The sequence below is a fragment of the Dasypus novemcinctus genome, chromosome 14 (genome assembly GCF_030445035.2).
Source record: "Dasypus novemcinctus isolate mDasNov1 chromosome 14, mDasNov1.1.hap2, whole genome shotgun sequence".
NCBI lineage: Eukaryota > Metazoa > Chordata > Mammalia > Cingulata > Dasypodidae > Dasypus > Dasypus novemcinctus.
The window spans coordinates 10,971,425-10,990,558 of record NC_080686.1 but is presented as its reverse complement, the minus strand read 5'-3'; the positions used below and the strand labels follow the sequence as shown (position 1 = coordinate 10,990,558).

At 45.0% G+C, this 19,134-nt stretch overlaps 1 protein-coding gene across 2 annotated transcripts; it reads left to right on the top strand.

Moving 5' to 3' along the window:
- Nucleotides 1-100: 100 nt before the first annotated feature.
- On the top strand, nt 101-9,774 carry CLXN (calaxin). Of its 2 annotated transcripts, XR_011645615.1 has the most exons (8): nt 101-271; nt 2,997-3,155; nt 3,807-3,911; nt 4,587-4,738; nt 5,001-5,105; nt 7,610-7,753; nt 8,305-8,395; nt 8,747-9,774. XR_011645615.1 is itself a non-coding variant. In XM_004466371.4 (6 exons), the coding sequence occupies exons 1-6, from the start codon at nt 214-216 to the stop codon at nt 7,670-7,672; spliced, it is 642 nt and encodes a 213-aa protein (XP_004466428.1). In that variant the 5' UTR covers nt 101-213; the 3' UTR covers nt 7,673-9,774. The 2 variants fall into 2 exon arrangements, 1 of the variants encoding a protein (XP_004466428.1); XM_004466371.4 differs by having other exon boundaries at nt 7,610-9,774.
- Nucleotides 9,775-19,134: the final 9,360 nt, after the last annotated feature.

Here is a 19,134-nt window from a genome sequence, read left to right as displayed (position 1 = left end):
CCTTGGGCAGAGCACGCGCCCTGAGCGCACAGCCGGGGAGCCAATGGGCTGCAGGCCGCGCCGTTGCCATGGCCACGTTGTGTGTTAGGACAGCGCTCACGCCCACCACGCGCCGGGGCCCGGTTGCCCAGCCCCAGAGCTCGAGAGGACCCCGGTAACGGAGCACCCGGAGACACCCGCCGCAGACCCCACCCCATTCACTGGGCGCCCAGCATGAATCGCAAGAAACTGCAGAAGTTGACGGACAACTTAGCTAAAAATTGCAAACACTGTAAGTAAGAGTTAAGTGTTGGACATGCAAACCAGGGCTGATGCCCACTCCGGAGCCCGTTTAACTGCGCAACCCCATCCCGGCTGATGCGTCTCTCTCCACCCCCACCTTCCCAAGAGAAGTCTGGCTTCTCTTTGGAAGCTAGAGAGCTCCGGGAAGGCACCCACGCCCAGGATCTTTAAGGACCGGCCTCCAGGCGTTTATCACTTCACTCCCACGCATGCACTTTCTTGCTTCTCAAACCCTCTTCCTAACTTATTTTTACATTATAGACAAATGATTTATATGCCTTCAAGACACGTGATTTTAACCTCAGACCGAGGAGTAAAATAAGTACTAAAACCACTAGACTCAAGAAAAGTGGCATAACCAACCTACGCCATGAACTTTACCCTGCCTTCTACCTCTTTTTAGAGCAAATAACCTGGCGAGATCCAAAAGGTGGAATCTTAGCAAGAGATCCATAGGGGACCATGGTTATCAGTGTCTGAACATTGCTAGGAAAGGTGAGTTGAAGTGACATGGAAAACGATCTTTTAGCAAGAAGATTTATTTGCATACCAAAGTACTGGACAAAACTAAACAGATGATAATGAATCTCTTCCCAACTCATCTTCCACTTTCCAGTTGCTGATAGGGTTTAAAGGCAAAGGAGACTTGTAGTGACAAAATGAGATATCTCCCCTATCCACACGTTTTGAAATGTAGTATTCGAATTTCATAGGAAACTTTAAGGTTGTGCTGAGGCTGGAAAAACAGAATAGTCCATGGACTTAGAAGCCATGAATGTGGTTTGGATGCTTTCATTTCTTGGAAAAGTACAGATCTTGATAGCAAATATTGTGAATAAGTACTCATAAATAATGTAATAACTGCTGTACAAAACACCGGATCTTATTTAGCCCATTCAGTAAGTGCAATATATTGCAAACAGATATCCTGTGAACAGTCGAAAGGTGGGTGTACATCTTAAAAGTTAAGTGAAAAGATTGGTGAAAAAACTGTCAACTTCTGATTTCTGTCCTTGCATAAAATGTTTAAAGTGAAACAGAATCTTTGATGATTCCTAGTTAAATTCTATATATATAATTGCATATCATAAACATTAAAATAATTTTAAATTGTTTTAAATAGCAGACCTTTCCCCTAAGATCACATTTTATTATCATTGCCAGATGATAAAACCACAAGGATGAAATGAATAAAATTTGTAGAATCAGAGAATGGCTCTTAAGTGAATGACTACTAAATCCACTATGCCTGATATGATCTTCAGGATACCTTTAGACTATTCCCAAAATATGAAAATCTACTCTTGAATTTCCCTAATTTCATTTAATATTATATTCTAAAAGTTGAGAAACATTTCAGCAAGAAATAATATTTTCTTAAGGTTAATCTTCATAGTCATAGTTAAACAGATTTTATTTCATTTATATTTCAGCCAAGATGGAAAAATAGCTAACCAACATCCCCTCTACTAGCATTTCACACACATTAAGACAGTTAGTAGATCAATATTCATGCAGGCTTTTCTTCCTCAACCACTAACAGCTCTTTTTTAAAATCATAATCTTTCATGTATTTTTCCTGTTATTTAATCAATTTACTCACTAAATTTCAAATTATTTTCTGAAGTTTTCAATTTTCTTCTTAAATTGCAGTGCCCCAAACCAGAAATAACATGCAAGCCTGGGGCCCTTAGTGCCTGGTGATGAAGTGTGATTCCCGATTCCTGTGTGCTGTTGCTTTTTTGTGTACACAAGTTTCATCCTAGTTGTTTTTCTTGTTCAACTGTAATTTTATCTTGTTTTAAAATAAAATCTTCCACCCTTACTTCATACTTAGACTCACTTTTATGTTCTTACTGCCAGGTAATAACCCTTCCATCTACAAACTTCAAATGGGTATTGGAACACAAATAATTAGCTAGGTCTTTATAAACACCACCCTTTAAGCAATTATGTGTATTGGCAAGTATCTATGTTTTATGTAAAATGTTCCTTCCTCCAAAGGAATACTGAATAGTTACATGTTAATTTCACATGGTCCACAGTGGGTACCAAATTGGGTTCCTTTTTGTTTATTTCCACACGTTTTGCCTTAAAGCACTACAAAGACTGCTTGGTTTCTTCTCTTTGACCCTTTCCACCAGGTATGTTTATTTTCAACATATCACTGTAGTAACATAGCTAAAGACATATCATACATTTATACATACACACATCTTTAAAAGCTCTTTATTAGAAAATAGGTGATTCTGATTTACAAATTTTTTCTTATGAATTTACTAAAACTAAGTGGAAATGAAAATTATGGCCTGTTTTTTAGGAACCTGGGGTCTGTTTCCAGGGAGAAGAATTTGAGCATGGAAAGTGAAGTTACCAACCTCATGAATACCTATGATCATAATGCTGAAAGGAACATTCCTACTCTTAAAAGGGCATTTATTATTCTTAACCAGACCTCTACCGGCTTGGCTAACAAAACTGCATCTGTCTAATATTCAGCTCTTATCTAGAGGTGATGCTACTTGTATTTCAGTGGATAGTGGAGCACTGACCATGCTCTGTTAGCTTCGGGTCATGAATCTCAAAACAGGAATATTTTCTGGTGACTAGTATGTATTTAATGTATTTAATGTCGATAATCCTTAATGCAGAATTTAAGTTAATATTTAGCAATAAGAATACATTTTTGTTATCTTAATTTTATTCTTTTACAGTTAATAAACATGAAGTGAGCTGTCTTGTAAATCTCTTTTATAACTTGGTGGGAGAGATAACAGAACGGCAAAGTACAGTCATTGGACTGGATCGTAATGCATTTCGAAACATCTTGCACATGACTTTTGGAATGACAGATGACATGATTATGGACAGAGGTAAGTAAACACATGAGATTCAAGAAAGCCAAATCCAGCCTTACCTGATTAAAATTTTTGGAATTTGGACATATTCTTGTTAGGAAATGTAATGTTCTACATTTCCAATTTCACTTGAAAATAAAAATTTAGTTTTGCATAGATCATAGGAAAGGAAATAAAATCAGCTCATTTTTGTGCATTTAACAAGAGGGCAAAGACAGGTTAAATATCTAGGATTCCCTTTATGTCAGAAAGCACAAAACAATTATATTTCTACTTAGTAATGTAATAGAAACTAAATTGTTTTTAAAAGATATTTAAATGTATTTTCACCATAGAAAGTATTCCAATAAACATTAAAATATAGCCAGTTACATAGTAGCATTATTTTTCCTGGGTATCACAATGGAAACTTACATATTTAATATTACTATATTAAATTTTCTTCTTTGTTTATTTATTAGACATTAAGGAGTTGTTATTTTTTTTTGTTTCCACAAAATAGAAAGAGAAAATGTGAAAGTTTTCCAATGTTTATAATGCCTTGATTTCCTCCTTTTTCAAATGAGAATATTAGACTATCTGATCCTAAAATTTTCTCTAGAAAAAAGTATATTCCTGAGAATGACAAGGCGCCACAAGTGTGACATTGCTCTTCTCTCCCATTAGTATTCCGAGGGTTTGATAAAGATAATGACGGCTGTGTAAATATATCAGAGTGGATTAATGGACTGTCATTGTTTCTTCGAGGAACTTTGGAAGAAAAAATGAAATGTAAGATTTCAGATTTTCCCATTTTAAATTATTTTGATTGTACATTATGATTAACATTTAAAGTATTTAAACCAATGTTCTTCAACCCAGTGAAGTGGGTTTATTTGTTCATTTTAATCTCCATTAGCCTCTTTATTCAAGTTAATGATATGAAATGAATACAAAATATATATTGAAAAGAAAAATTAAGAGATTCTGAGGATTAATTCATGCCTAGCAAGATTCCATGCTAATTATGCACACGGGTTTAAATATTAAGTGTTTTACACATTTCATTACCTATACTGTCACAGTAAAACTAGAGAATCTTGATTCAACTGTCCTGATTATTAATCAACTGATTGAGTAACCCTTAATTAGTTCTTTATTGATTCTGGTTATCTCTGATTTAAGGGTCCTAATTTAATCAGTTTCCCTAGAGTTTCAAGATGAAAAGATCCAAGTTACTGTTCATCAGCATGCTTTTCCATAGCTCAGTATAAGGCACAGTCCTCCAAAGATTAGTGAATATAAACAACTGCATATATTAAGCATTTACTGTGAATGTCAGATTGCACTCTAACTGTGAGGCTGATGAAAGCACCGGCAGCATGGAGGTTGGCTCTGAAAACTTTATCAGAGCAAGTGTTACCTTAGTGATTGTATCAAAATTATAATTTGTTATCTTTTGAAAAGATTGCTTTGACGTGTTTGATTTGAATGGTGATGGATTCATTTCAAAGGAGGAAATGTTTCACATGTTGAAGAACAGCCTTCTCAAACAGCCATCTGAAGAAGATCCTGATGAAGGAATCAAAGATTTGGTGGAAATAACACTTAAGAAAATGGTAAATATGGATGATTTAAGGTTTTATATTGAAATGCACTGGCCGGATATGAGATTTAAAATCATGGTAGTCATCATATTCCTGCTGGGTGAAATTAAACACTTGAATTGCGTTCTTTTATTACAATGCTGGAAGTTCTTTTCAGGTTTCCTACTGAGCCTCTTAGCATTCTCCTTCCTTGCTTTACAATGGAAAGATAGCACATCTGTGCAGACACGTGTGCTGTGGGCTGTGGCCTCCCAGGCTCCTTGTCCTCCTCCAGGACTGCGACCATGATGGGAAGCTGTCCTTTGCAGACTATGAACAGGCCGTCAGAGAGGAGACCCTTCTGTTAGAAGCTTTTGGACCCTGTCTACCTGACCCTAAGGTAACAGTAGTTCTTTCCCAGAACCACAACTGAAATATAATCCAGGCCCAACAAGCCAGGATTTCTTGTATTTGTTCAGGCACAGAGAATGGCTTCTAAAGAGAGGAGGACCACTGAGAAAAATACCTGCTGATTCTTTTCATGATATTATTATGCCCATTCCTACTTTTTTCCCATGTATTCGCATATAAAACAATTAATGAGGTTTAATACATGCCAGAAACAAAGATGAGAAAAGCTCAGTGGCTGCACCCTAGGGTTTTTATTTCTTAGGAAAAATCAGCGTGAAAATAATTACACAACAGTGTGGTAACTATTGTTATAATAATAGTGACTTGCATGGTGACTCATGTGCCATGTGCTGTCATAGGTGCTATGCCCCAAATCGCCTCATTTAGTCCCCCCAACAATTCTACAAAGTGGACAGTATTATCGTCCTCCTCTTTCAGATGAGGAAACTGAGTCTCAGAGAGTTTAGGTAACTTGCCCAAGTTCACTCACTCATTGTGAAGGAGCCAGAACTCGAGCCCAGACACCCTGGTTCCAGGGTCCCTAGACATATGCACAGGGTGGTGTGGAAGCAGAAAAGAGGGACCTCGAAACCAGTGGTGTGGGATGACCTGTGACGTGGCTGGTGGGACAAGGAAAACTCGCCTGGAGAACTGAGTAATTGGAGGACACAGTGGTCAGCTAGTTTAAATGGGAAGGACAGTCAAGAGAACAGAGTGATGTACGCAAAGACAGAGAGGGAGGGAGCAAGGTGGAAGAGAGGAGGTACTGCAGAGGAATCTATAGTGGAAGAGCGTTTGGCTTGGGATGAGATTGGAGCTGCATAGAAAAGCCACGTCCTGTGGTGCTTAGAGCTTGCCTTTTGGCTTGAAGGGGATAAGGATTCACTGAGGGATACTAAGGAGCTGGAGCCATGTGGTACATATTACCCTCTAGACTGTCTCTCCTGCTGCCGACTCAAAATGTCCTCAACAATCTCTTGTTTTCCCCCTAAAACATGTCCTTCCTCAATCCCGTGCATTAGTAAACGGCACCTCTGTGCATCAGTGGCTCAGTCAAAAGCCATCCTGACTCCACTCTTGGAGAAGTATTAGCTTCTCCTTCACACACAGCCTGAGTAGAACCTCTTCTCCACACGCTGACCGGCCACCATCTAAATTAAACCATCTTCGCCTGTCGCCTGGCTGCCACCGTTAGCTTTCTGCTGCCGGTGTTGCCCCTCCTGACTCTTCTCCACAACATCCAGGATATTTTAAAGACACAAACCTTGTCATGCCCCTGACTTGCCTGGAGCCCGCCACTGTGGCTCCAGAGTCCTCCCGGTGGCCCCTTTCTCTCTCCAGCCTCATCCCCTACTGCCTCCCGCTCTCGTACCCCTGGAGCTCTGCTGGCCTTATGGCTGTGTTCTGAAACCACCCAGCTCACCGCCCACCTTCCAGAACATTCTTCCCCAGCCTTCATTCCTGTCTCTGATCCCAGAGTCTCAACTTGGCCATCCTAATCACCCTGTCTTCCCTTTCTGCCTCCTAGCCCTGCATTATTTTTCTTCATAGTACTTATCACCCAAAGGGACATATTTACTCACTTACTCACTGTTGATTCCACAACTGGCATGTAATCTCCCTGAGGGCAGACTCTTGTCTTTCTCCCCCTGTTACCTCCAAACTCCATGCCTAGTACAGATAGGTGCCTAATACATGTTGACTGAATGAACAAATGGGTGAGTGAATGAATCCCAAACACTGATGGAGAGTTCTGGATCTATCTCCTTCCGTTTCCTCAGCAACCGCTTCACCCTTTACTTACGTCTTCTGCCTTTGCCCTCTGACTTACACCTTCTCTCCAAAATGTAAACAGATCTAAACCTGTCCTATATTAGAAATGAAGCGAGAAAGCCAAGGGAGGGAGGGAGGAAAAGGAAAGGAAGGAGAGAGACCCTGATTCCACATCTGCTGCTTCTTCCTGCCCAAAGTCTGTCTGTTTCACAGCCAAGTTTCTTGAAGGAATTGTGGAGATTTATGAACTGCCCTGCCATCCAGCTTCTCATCCTGAGCCCACTCTTGTCCATGACTAGCAGGCCCATGAAGACTCTCGGCTTCTCCTGGTGTGGGGCCACGAGCCCTCCTCACCCCGGCTGTCAGCCCGGCCTCCCCTACACAGGGAAGCCCCTGGCCCACTGCCCCGGCCGCCTGGGACCAGCTCGTGCCCCGGGACGCCCGAGGCCCCGTGCGTGCTCAGCACACTGCCCTTTCTGGCCGGCTTTTGGACTGGTCTCTGTCACCACGCCAGACACTCCTGGGGAGCTGGATCTCTGCAGTCTTGTTCATCTTTTGGTGTCCCCAGAATCCAGCTCTGTGAGTGAAAAATGTGTGGAAATCAGAATCCCACACTTCTTCAGCTAACCTGTCTCTTTACATAGAGGAGACAAGTACAACATTTTGTTTGTTCTCCCTTGCGTGGAAGTCTCTATTAACTTGAGTGCTTTTATTTTACAGAGCCAGATGGAATTTGAAGCCCAAGTATTCAAAGATCCACATGAATTCAATTATGATATCTGAATACCGAAATGCTTGTGTTGTCTCATGAGAATTAAAAAGAGAGAGAGAGAGAGGCACACATATACTGTTTACATTTTCAAGGTAACTGAGCATGGTGTCATTGAATTGTGTGTCCGGCTGAGGGCAGAGATCACTTACACATACCATTGAATTTTTGGTATAAGATGGAAGATAAGAAATGCCTTATTAGATGTTGCTTGGTTTGCCAAGATGAGTTAACATTTCTAAAGTTATTTTATCACATAGACTATCTGTGGAAGCACATAACTGTTGTAAAACATTTGGGCTAATGAAATGGTTGGAGACTGTATAATCATGAATTACTAATACAAGTACAGTTCATGTCTGAACAATGCTGGGTGTTACCTTTGAAAATCAGTGAAACAGCTGAATTCCCTTTGGAACAATAAATAATGTAGATGGCACCCAATGTGTACTGACGTTTGGCAAACATATATTAAACACCTTTGTACCAGACATTGGAGCAGACAGAGATGAAAGATAGGTGGAAGTTATTTTAATTTGACTTATATTATCATTACTTGGGGATTTTTCCATAACAGCCTTTCTTGATTGTAAGCTTCTGAGGGCAGGGATTTTATCCTCATATACAATGATACTGAAAATTGCAGTGACTTCAGACCTCTGTACATAACGGTCCTCAAGAAATGCTGTGGATTAGCTCAAAAGTAACAAGTACCACAATAGAATCACAAACTACAGGTGAGTCCAGAAAAAGGAGCATGTGCCTTCTGGTTCTTGCAATTGATGGCTAATTCAGAGACATACTGGGGTCACCCCAGACACCCCCCTTGGGACCCCACTCCCATCCAGCAGCTTCTCATGTGGCCTGCCCCCCGCTGTCTCCAGCCTGACCCCCGCTGTCCCGTGCCCCTGCTTGTGTTCGTCTGAGTGACTGCGTTCTCCTCCCTCTGCCAGGAATTCCCCGTAGCTCTTTTTTTTTATTTTCTTTTTCCTCCCCACTCCCGCCTGCTGTTTTTTGCTGTCTGTGTCCATTCACTGTGTGATCTTCTGTATCTATTTCTCTTTTTGTCTTTTCATTTTCTCCTCTAGGATTCACCGGCATTCGACCCCAGGGACCTCCAATGTGGAGAGAGGTTCCCTGTCACCTGCGCCACCTCAGTTCCTGGTTTCTGTTGCCTCTCGCCTTGACTCTCCGCTTGGTCTCTTTTGTTGCGTCATCATTTGGCTGTGTGGCTCCCCCCGCGGGCCCTTGGCTCGCCACGCAGGCTCGCGCCTTCACTAGGAGGTCCCGGGGATTGAAACTGGGTCTGCCCATGGGGTAGAGGGAAGCCCAGTCACTTGAGCCACATCTGCTTCCCTACATCCTTCTAACAGGTGCTGCAGTGCATAGGACAAAGCAGTGGTAGATCAGTGCCCTCGTTTGCTAGGCTGCTGTGACAAATACCATACAACGGGTTGGCTTAAACAACAGGAATTTATTGGCTCTCAGTGTCCTGGCCAGGAGAAGTCCAAAACCGAGGCGTCAGCAAGGATACGCTTTCCCACCACGGTCTAACATTCTGGTGCTGGCTGCGGGTGATGGCTGGGTTCCTTGGCTCCCCACAGTCACTTGGCGATGTCCTCTCCTCTCCCTCCCAGGTCCCGCTGACTCCTAGCTTCTCTCTGATTTTCTCTTACCCTGGCTTCCAGTTTCTTCTCTTTATAACATCTCCTGTAATCCTGATTAAGACACATTCGGTTGGAGCACAGCTTAACTAAAAATAACATCTTCAAGAGACCCTATTTACAGTAGATTTATACCCCCAGGGATGCAAATTAAGATTAAGAATATATCTAAATCGGGGTATGTAAGTCAGTCTACCGTAGACAGGATCCAGTTAAGTTCTTGAGTTAGTAACTGCTTCTTTAGTAAGCACATACTTAAGCAGGAATGAGAATCATTAAGGAGGCATCTGTTTTGTCCATGTGTAAACACTTAGCAGCTACTTGGGATATGAACTTCCTTTTGTTACTGCATATTCGATATTAAATTTAAGCAAAAGTGTGAATTATGTAAAATAATGGACTGTTAAATGGAATAATTTCATGAAATAAAAACTACTGTCCAACTAAAGTCCAAATTTTCTTAAAATTTGAGATTCTTATATTGATGGGTTTGACATAATTTGTCTATCTGCAATAGGTGTAAATAATGCATCACACAATGCTTTTATATTTTTAAATCTATTTCTTCTGATTAAAAATAATTGATGTGCCCTAAACATTTTAGAAATTTAGGAAATTTTGAAAATACATGCTAAAATATTGGTTAGTATTGATTAATATCCTTGTGCAGACTCTTTCAGGCTTTTTAAAAAGACCTTTGTATGTCTATTTTTGCAAAGATGAGACCACACTGAAAATAGGCTTTTGTGAACTGCTTTTTAAATCTTCTCAGGCCATTAAATATTTTTATATAACTTAAATTGTGATGGTCAACTAGTGTTCCAATTATCCAGACTCCATTAAATGATTTCCCTGCCAGTGAAATTTATGACATCGCCACGTTTTTGCTATTATAAATATTTCACAAAATGAAGTTTGTGAAAGTACACTTGTTGGGTCAGAGTCTATGCAAATTTTTGAGATTGTGGGTACCTCTTGCCCCCTCACTCCCCAGGAAGGCCCTGCCAGTTAAACTTCTGTACCCATCCCATGGGTAGATCTGACCTCCCATTCCTCTTCCTGCAGTGCCCATCTTTGACCTTTCCCAAAGTCATGGACCATCATTCAGCATGAGTTAACTTATTTTAAAAACTCATCTTATGCATCTGCATCTAAATCTTTTATTGTAGTGTGATTCACCTCTGTGTTTTATGATGACATTATACAAGCCTAAAATAAAAATGTGGGAAAAAAAAAAAACCTGGTCAGAATAATTTTAGTGAAACTTGAAATGGAACTCACCAAATCTGCTCAAGAGCTTCGCTCCCCTATACAAAACCCCCTTTGCTGTTCCTCACATAATCTGCCCAAATTATTTCCTCCTGCTGCAGTTCCTAGATTAGCTTGATTGCATGAACATAGAGAGTCATAAATGATTTTAACACTGAAAATCCACCCAGCTCAGCAGGACCAGCTAAACAGACTCGGAGTTCAACTCTGTCCCGTGGGGTCGTTGGAAAGGGTTTGAAACGGAGTGGCGCTCTTGGCCCACTTCGGCCTCGCCGCTCTTGGTCTCAGGCGAGGCTGCCCCCTCTCCCCTGCTGAGCCCTGCCTTGGCCTGCCTTTCAGCAGCCTGGTTGGGACTAGGGAAAGCGGCCGCACTTTTGAGGGCTAGAGGACAGCATCGGCTCCTGCCTCTGCGGGCATCACCGCCCAATCCCCGCCTGCGCTCTGGGCTGCCCTGCACAACACCTGCGAGGCCACAACGAGGGCTCACATCAGCCTGCAGACGGAACACGGAGATTCACCTGGTAAGTGAAGGAGTATCTTTTAAGGAAAAAGAAAAAAAAAAGACAAAACTATAGGATTTTAAAACTGCCCCTGAAAACTGGTAGCCCCGCATTCTTCACCTGCCAAGATCTCTGGGTACAAGACTGCACTTGTAAGAACCCAGGCCTGCAATTGCTTGCATCTTAAAATCATCCAAAACATTTGCTTCATTCCCACTTTCTGCAGAGTCAGAAGGGTTAACGTGACCTCGCGAGGAGGACCCTGTCCTCCCCTGGCCCGTGTGAAATAGCTGACTCTAGTCCCCGCAGAGCTGCGCCATGGCCATCTCAGGGAGCATTCCTGCCCAACCCCTGCACACCCCAAATTACAGCATCTTTAAGTAAAGGAGGTTGTTCACAAGTATTAAAATCAAATACGCTTTGCAACTACAGAGATGACCGTGTCTGGAAAAGTTTCCTCTGAGCTACTCTTTATACTTTCAACCGTTTCTGATCCCACATTTTGTCTAAATCTCTGGTTTCCTCTCTGAACAGTCATCAATAGCTAGTGGGTACTTCTCACCACGTGTTACAGAGAGCTGGCTGGGAATGCATTAGATGCATAGAAAGACTACAAAGGACACATAATAAACATAAATTTAACCCATGCATAGATCAATGGCAGTTTAGCAAGTAGTAAGGAGGGGCTGGTATTGGCATACTTGTGCTTTCTGATTTAGTAAGTGCCCTCTCTGCTAGAGCGAGAAGCAGACCACAGCTGGAAGTGTTTTCCAGTCTCGATTCCCTTGAGGGGGAGCCAACAATTACCTGTCCAGCAAAGCGAAGTCCCCATCTTCATGAAGCCTATCTCAGATAACTCAGTTCCATGGAGGAGCAGAGAGAGCAAACACAGCGGCGAAATGTCCTGGGTAAAACTAGGCATGCTTCTGCATCGGAAATTATCAGGACGGCATTACCCTAAGCAGTAGTGAGCTGCTATAGTTCCATCCTCAGCTTGTGGCTTTCTCTGTGCCATGCCGCCTGCCTAACCCATCAAGAAAATATCCCTCCCCGTAAGACACACATTCTCTTGTTTATTTTTACCTCCTTCACGCTGTTTAGCCCTTATTATGGGCCTGCGGCCAGAAGCACAGAGCACTTCCCTGAGTGAAAGGCTTGTCAAGTAAAGGATAGTTGAATAAACTAAGGAGAATACAGGCCATCTCCCCCTTCACCTGAGATGCCACTCGCCATCTGCTGTCCTCGTCTCCAAGGCGGTCATGTGGACTGAGAATGCAGAACCGCAGTCACCTGAGTAAAGGACATCTCTCAGTCAGAAAGTAGGTGACAGATGACCAGGGGAGGCAAGGAGGGAGGGGATGCAGGTGGTTAATGACTCACGGAGTTTGTTTTGGGTTATGGAAAAGTTTTGGTAATGGATGATGGAGATATATTCAATACCAATGACTTGTACACATTCAGTGAATTGCACACATGGCAGTGGTTATAACAGGAAATTTTGTGTCATACATATGTTATCATAATGTGTGTGTGTATATATATATAGATGTCAATGCTTAAAAGAAAGAAAGAAGGAGAATGACATTAAAGGAAGCAGAGGAATGTAGAAGTCCTCTCCCTGGGAGCGCTCTGCTGTGGCTGAAAACGTTCCAGGCACGCTGAACCTCCAGGCAGGTGCCATGATCTCCAATCGCACAGCAAGAAGTTCAAGAGAACCATCCGTCCACGCCTTTGGTAATGAGTCCTCAGGTGCAGCAGAGTGAACCGTCCCATGTTCTCAATAGCCTTAGCTGGAATCTGCCGAGCACTTCCATGCCCACTGTCACACCAAGCACTTGACATTCCTTACCTCATCAATTTCTCACAACTATTCTGAGGGGCAAATACTACTGACTGTACTCATCCTGAAGATTGAGGAAAGTGGGAGTTAGGAAAATCAAGAAACTTCCTCAATGTTCCAAACTGGTAAATAGCAAAGCCAAGATGCAAACTTTAACTTAGTTGTAACTCAAAAGACCTTTCTCTAAAGGAGTATCTGTATTCCTTGCTGTGCATATCCTTGAGGCTTGGAGCGATTGAGTGCCCACAGCTTCCTGATCAGTCTTCCGAGTGAATTTTCAAGACCGTACATCTTTAACACAGTGACAGCCAATACGTAATTTACATGTATCGTAGGTGCCTGCAGTGACACCTCTGTTCTTGTGCATTCTTCTAATCTGACTACCCCTTGGACTTCTCTTTCTTTATTCAAAGTTTCCAATTTGGGTTTAACGGCTGGCCTTTCAGGTGTGGCTACCCATGTAAATCAGGACATTAGACTGGGACCTGGCCTTATCAAGTGTCCAGACATAGTTATGTAGAAGGCAGTTAAGTTCTGAGGCTGTACGATCAGTGAAGAGAGGTAGGGAAAATGAAATGCAGGTCAACAGCCCATTAAAGGAAGGAAGAGAGACTAAGACCATCTCTGGTTTTGTGAGAAGAAGGAGAGGATGCCAGAAATCACGTGGGTGGGAGGAAAAGGGCTGGGCTCTCCAAATGTAAAAGGGCAAGGATCATTTCTTTGGGTCCTCTTAGGAGGTGTTGAAGAAAGAGGATTCCAATGAGAAGAGGCCATGTGGACAAATGGCAAACACAAGATATTATGACGTGGCATTTACTATGTGCCAGCAAATGGCCCAAGGACACACCTGGACTTGGCACAGCTTGGATTTGAACTGGATTCATCTGCAGCCCAAGCTATTAGCCATAATCTAGCCCCAATTGCCTTTTACTGTCACAAGATCCCGCATGACATTGAGCAAATCCCATGAATTCTAAAAGTCTGATATAAGGGATCTGGTTTTGGCAGATGGGGACATATTTATTATCCAAACTGGGATAACAGTGAGAACATAAGGAGGTGCTATTGATTACATCAGGACTACATGATCTGGGTTTGTCCTGTGCAAACCAGGATGCATAGACGCCCTATGTACGCCACACTCATTCCACACATGTGAGATTTTTATCTTTCTTTTAAAATAGGACTCATCTGCTACCTCTACCTCAACCACACAGGATTTTGAAACGATTGAATGAGACGATGTTCATGATACTGTTTGTAGACTGTAAAATAAGATATAAACCTGTAGATTGAGAGAGAGGCCCTGTCTTGGAGCGTGCTTGTCTTCTCCATAGGAGAATGTGTTCGGGGGAAACAGATCCTAAAGTGCTAAAATATCCGAAAGAACTTAATTGGATGCATGGTTTCTATGAAATCTTGAAATAAACCGGACACAAAAGGACAAACATTGTATGGTCTCACTGATACGAACTAAATATGATAAGGAGACTTAGAAAGTTGGACCATAGCGTATAGGTTAGTAGGAGACAGAACATGCGTTGAGAAGGACGCTGAATGTACGTAGAATGTTTAATAAGGTCAGTTGTAAATATATGGTAGTGGCTGGAGTGGAAGGTAACACATAACGAGTGTAACAAACTGCTGAATGTGGCTGGAAGGGGTAGTCTAAGGAGATTAGTGTCAATCAAAAGACAGAGGACAATCCAGGAACTGTATAACATGGTGATTTTGCTGCTAGATGGGGACTGTGGTTAATAATATAAATAAAAGAATGTTTTTCTACTACAAGGTGTTAAGAATATGGCAATACATGGGAAAATACAACTAATGTAACTTAGAGGCTATAGTTAATAATGTAATATTTTGTAACAAAAGCAAAGAAGGCACTATATCAATGGTTAAAGGTAAACAGGAATATGGGGTTTAGTTTTATGAGATATGAATATGATTAAGCATTTTTTTCTTCTTCACATTCTTCATTAACAAGAAGACCACGATCATTTCATGTCATCTAACCAATCTGTGCTCATCTGCTTGTCTTTTTGAACACTGGAGGAACAACTGAGCTTGTTTTGGGGACTAGATGAGATAAATGTGTCTGGACAATTTTTTTGGAGTGATGCTTCCATAACTTGTTAAGCTGCTTTTTGTTTGTTATTTTATTTTTTGAATTTGAAATATAGTTTACTTTTTCTTTAAGAAGAATCTTGAAAGTTTGAAATCCCACTGAGCATCCATTAACTTGTATCCAAGTTATGTGAGATTCATCTAGCCTATTTCACACCACGGTCTACTTGCTGTCTTAAACTGGCTGGGGTAAATTGCCTGAATATGGAAGAGGAGAGAGCAGGAGAGCAAGGAGGAGGAGGAGAGAGAAAAGAAAAAGAAGAAAAAGGAAGCAAAGAAGAAGGAAATGAAAGAGAGGAGGAAGAGGAAGAGAGAAGAGGAGGGAATCACTGGAAGAAGGAAACTGAGAAAGATTAACTGAATGAGGAGAGAAGCAGTTTTCATACCATAGATTTTCTTTTTAAAGAAAACAGGAGACAGGGGGGCAGGGGAGTAAAGCGTTGTTCTTCTCTCTTCTTGTGGCCGCGTGACTCTAGAAAATCAAGTGGCAGGTATGAGTGTGGCAGGCTTGCTCCGGGGACGCTGTTGAAAAGTCAGTGGAGTAAAGAAGATATAATCAGGGGCAGAGCAGGATGTGGAACAGGCCGGGGCCTGCTCGGGCTCTGAGTTATGTGACTGAGAGGCAGGGGCGCTGGCCCGCGGCAGGTGCAGCCCGGCCAGGCCCCGGTGCCGCGGGAAGAGAAAACCTGCAGGTGGAGTCGGGGCATGTCCTAAGACGCAGAGCCACTCGTTTTTTCTGAATGCTTGTCCTATCTTTATTGTCTGCTGCAAGATTATGGTCTGCAGTGGGAGGGGAGGGACGGTTTAGGGGAGCCTCGGGTTGCCGTGGCTTTGATGACACACGCGGGGGCTGCTTCAGGGAGGAGGTGCCCTGGGACGGGGCTGGGGCGGTCTGCTCGGGGAGGAGGCGGGGGGCGGGGGGAATAAGGACACACCTGTCAGCCCCTGCCCCCCGGGGTTGTCTGAGCGGCAGCAGCAGTCCATTCCTTATCGGAAAGTTCCCCTCTGTCTTGCTGCCCATGTGGTGTCCACTTGGCAGATTACTAGGTATAGAAAAGTGCCCTCATCTCCCTCCAAAGAAAGCACATCCCCCCGGCCCATCTCTTTCCTCTCCCTGGTAGCCATCTCGGTGCCAGGCGACTGCCTAAGAATCCCGCAGACAGAGACCCCGAGGACGTGCGACTGTTGCCTGAAATTTCCCAGGGACCTTAAGGTCCAGCACGCACTGCCAGTGCTCGGTCCGCCCTGCTTACATCACCTCGCAGCGCCTCTCCTGACCAGCCCTCAGAGGCAGTTTGCAGATAAACAACTAGTCTAGTCAGCTAGAAACGGGAGAAAGAGATGGAAAGCATGTAGATTTTGCAAACTATGTTTGGTCATGGGGAACTCCCAGTGCATCCAGAAATGCCTGTTATAGATCTGGAGGAGCAGGAAGTGGGAAGTAGGAGGGAATTTCACGGTTTTCACAGTTTAACCCTTGGTTACTGGAGCTGCTACAAGCTATGCTGGTGGATCAAACTAAAGGAGAAATGCAGCATAGAGGCGAGCAATGGCGACAGGATAGGGTGCCCAATGGGAAAAAGGACCAGGTGAGCCAGGGAAGCGAGTGCTGAAGCATGAAAAATGCTCCGAAGCAAAAATCAGAGCTGGCAGCCGGCAAGGGGACAGCACGCCTCCCGCTCAGGGCGGCGCTCTGGGCGCAGGGCAGGCCCCAGCCCAGCGGCGGGCACCCGGGCTCGGCCTGACACGGGGAGCCGGGGGTCAGCGAGGCCCTGCGGGCGCTGCCAGAGAAGGTCATTACGCACTATGACGCAAGGAGAAGGTCTGCGTCCCAGACACCCCGCGCACGCCCAGGGCCGCCCTGCGCCCGCGGCTGCAGGGGAGGGGAGCGGCACCCGGGTGGAGAGGGTGCGGGCGAGCCCCTGCAGCTCCACCTCCTCGGGGGAGCGTGGCTCCCCGCCCGCGGCCGCTCGCACTCATTCTTGGCGCACGGCCTTCCACCTGAGGCGCGAGGCACGCCGGCAGCCAGTCCACCGCAGAGCTGCCCGGGCCTGCTCCGCCGCCAGGAATGCCAGATTATTACAGGGTGCCTGGAAACGCTGAAAGGGGGAGCGCAGTCCTGCTGGGCCTCGGGGTGGGGGTCCGGTTCCTTCACAACCTGGAAGACAGCACAATTTACAGACTGGACCCCAGGACCAGGAGTGAGGGGCTCCGGGGAGAGAATGAAGTGATGGGGTTGGGGCCTCCTGGAACGCTTTCCCACCCACAGGGGACAGGTGCCACACAGGCCCTGATCCCCCAGCTGTCCTCAGCAGAAGCTGGCGCTGCCTTCCTGGCCTAGAGCAGCCCAGACCTGAACTCCACCCTGGGCCTGGAACCCCAAAACGGCGCAAACGCACCCTGGCCGGAGCTGAGCAGGAAGTCCACCCCAAGCCAAAGATCATGGCTCCTTCCTGCACAGCCCACAGAGGAGGGGCCGGCTGGCACTGCCTGTCCGGAGCCCCTGGACAGATGCCCCGGCCCCTCTGGGTTTCAGTGTCCACCACCATTAAAGGACAGTAGGAATACCCGCCGTGTGGGATTTGCCAGGAGTGGAATAAGCAGGCAGAATTCCCACACTGAGTGTGGAGCCCGGCCCTTGGCAAATGCCCGCTCTTAGCTTGGCCACATGCAGGTGGCGTCTCACACCCAGGGTGGCCTGCTTTGCTGCCTTTCGGGCACGGTCATCGCATCTTCCTATTCAAGCGTCAAGTCCTCCGGAATGGGGGTGGTGTCGTTTGCTCTCCTGGACACGGGCACGGCGCTCACGCAGCGCCAGGGCCGCACTTGGCCACTTGCCCAACTTGGCATGGGTGGAAGGTCGCCCGGGGATGGGTGTCCATGTGGGCATGCCCGGAGGCAGCCAAGGCAGGCATTCCAGCAGCCCATAGGAGGTGATTAAGAAACCCTCGTGCTGGGATCCCAGACCCTTCCCTGCAGAAGTGCTCAGCTAACAGAGAAATGGCCCGGAGCTCTCACCGCATGCTGACCCCTGGGCCAGGCCGCGTCCCTCCTGGTGGAGCAGCCGAGCTTTCTCCTTGGAGAAGTGGTGTCCCCAAAGCATGCAGACAACCAGGGCGGAGGGCCTCTTTCCCCTGAGTACCTATTACTGATGTCCAGACTATAACCTGCGATGCTGGTTTAGAGCATTTTGTTATGCGCCGAGGTCTTCATTTAGGCCATGGTGTGTGTGTGTGTGTGTGTGTAGCTCTGTGAACTCACACAGACATCCAAAGTGACTTTCTGCTCTCTGAATACTTGAATATCCCACCCAGATAGTGGAGGAGTTCCTCTGCTTGTAGGCAGGGAGGAAAGGGCCTCTCAGTCAATCCAACAGTTAAAAGTAATTTTAGGGGAGTGGATGTAGGTAAGTGGTTGAGCACCTGCTTCCCACGGGCGAGGTCCTGGGTTCAGTCCCCGGGACCTCCTAAAACAGATGGACGGCGGCCTCCCTTGGCTGCCTGCCTGTGTGCAGCATAGCTGTGGTCTGTGCATGGAGCTTTAGGAGCACCATGGAGAGGGGCAAGGACTTGCCAGCAACCCCACTGGTGTGTCCTCACATCTCCATGTGCGTCTCAGCGTTAGCGCCTGGAGCGACATGCCTGCTCCTGAGGAATCTGTGGCTTTCTTTGTACCCTCATGCCTTCTATTTAATCCGTCAAGAAAGCAGTCCTCCCCCTAAGACACATCCTCTTGTTGATTTTTACCTCCCTCTTGCCTGTTTAGCTCGACACGGCCCCTCTTACCGAGCCCCAGTCACGCTCCCAGTGAGCTCCTTCCCGGAGGAGGCTGTCAAGCTGAAGACGTTTGAATAAATGGGTAAAATGTAGGCGCTTCTTCCTTAGCCTGAAGTGCACCTCTTGACACCACAAAAACATTCACTGAAATCGATGAAGACACCCAACGGCTAACTCCCAGGCATGTGACAGCGCAAAATGGAGCTTCAAAGAAATGCAGGTGCTGAGATGAAAAATCCCAGGAAGGATGGAAATAGGATTTTAAACTCCTTCCTTTGGAGAATATCTAGACTATTT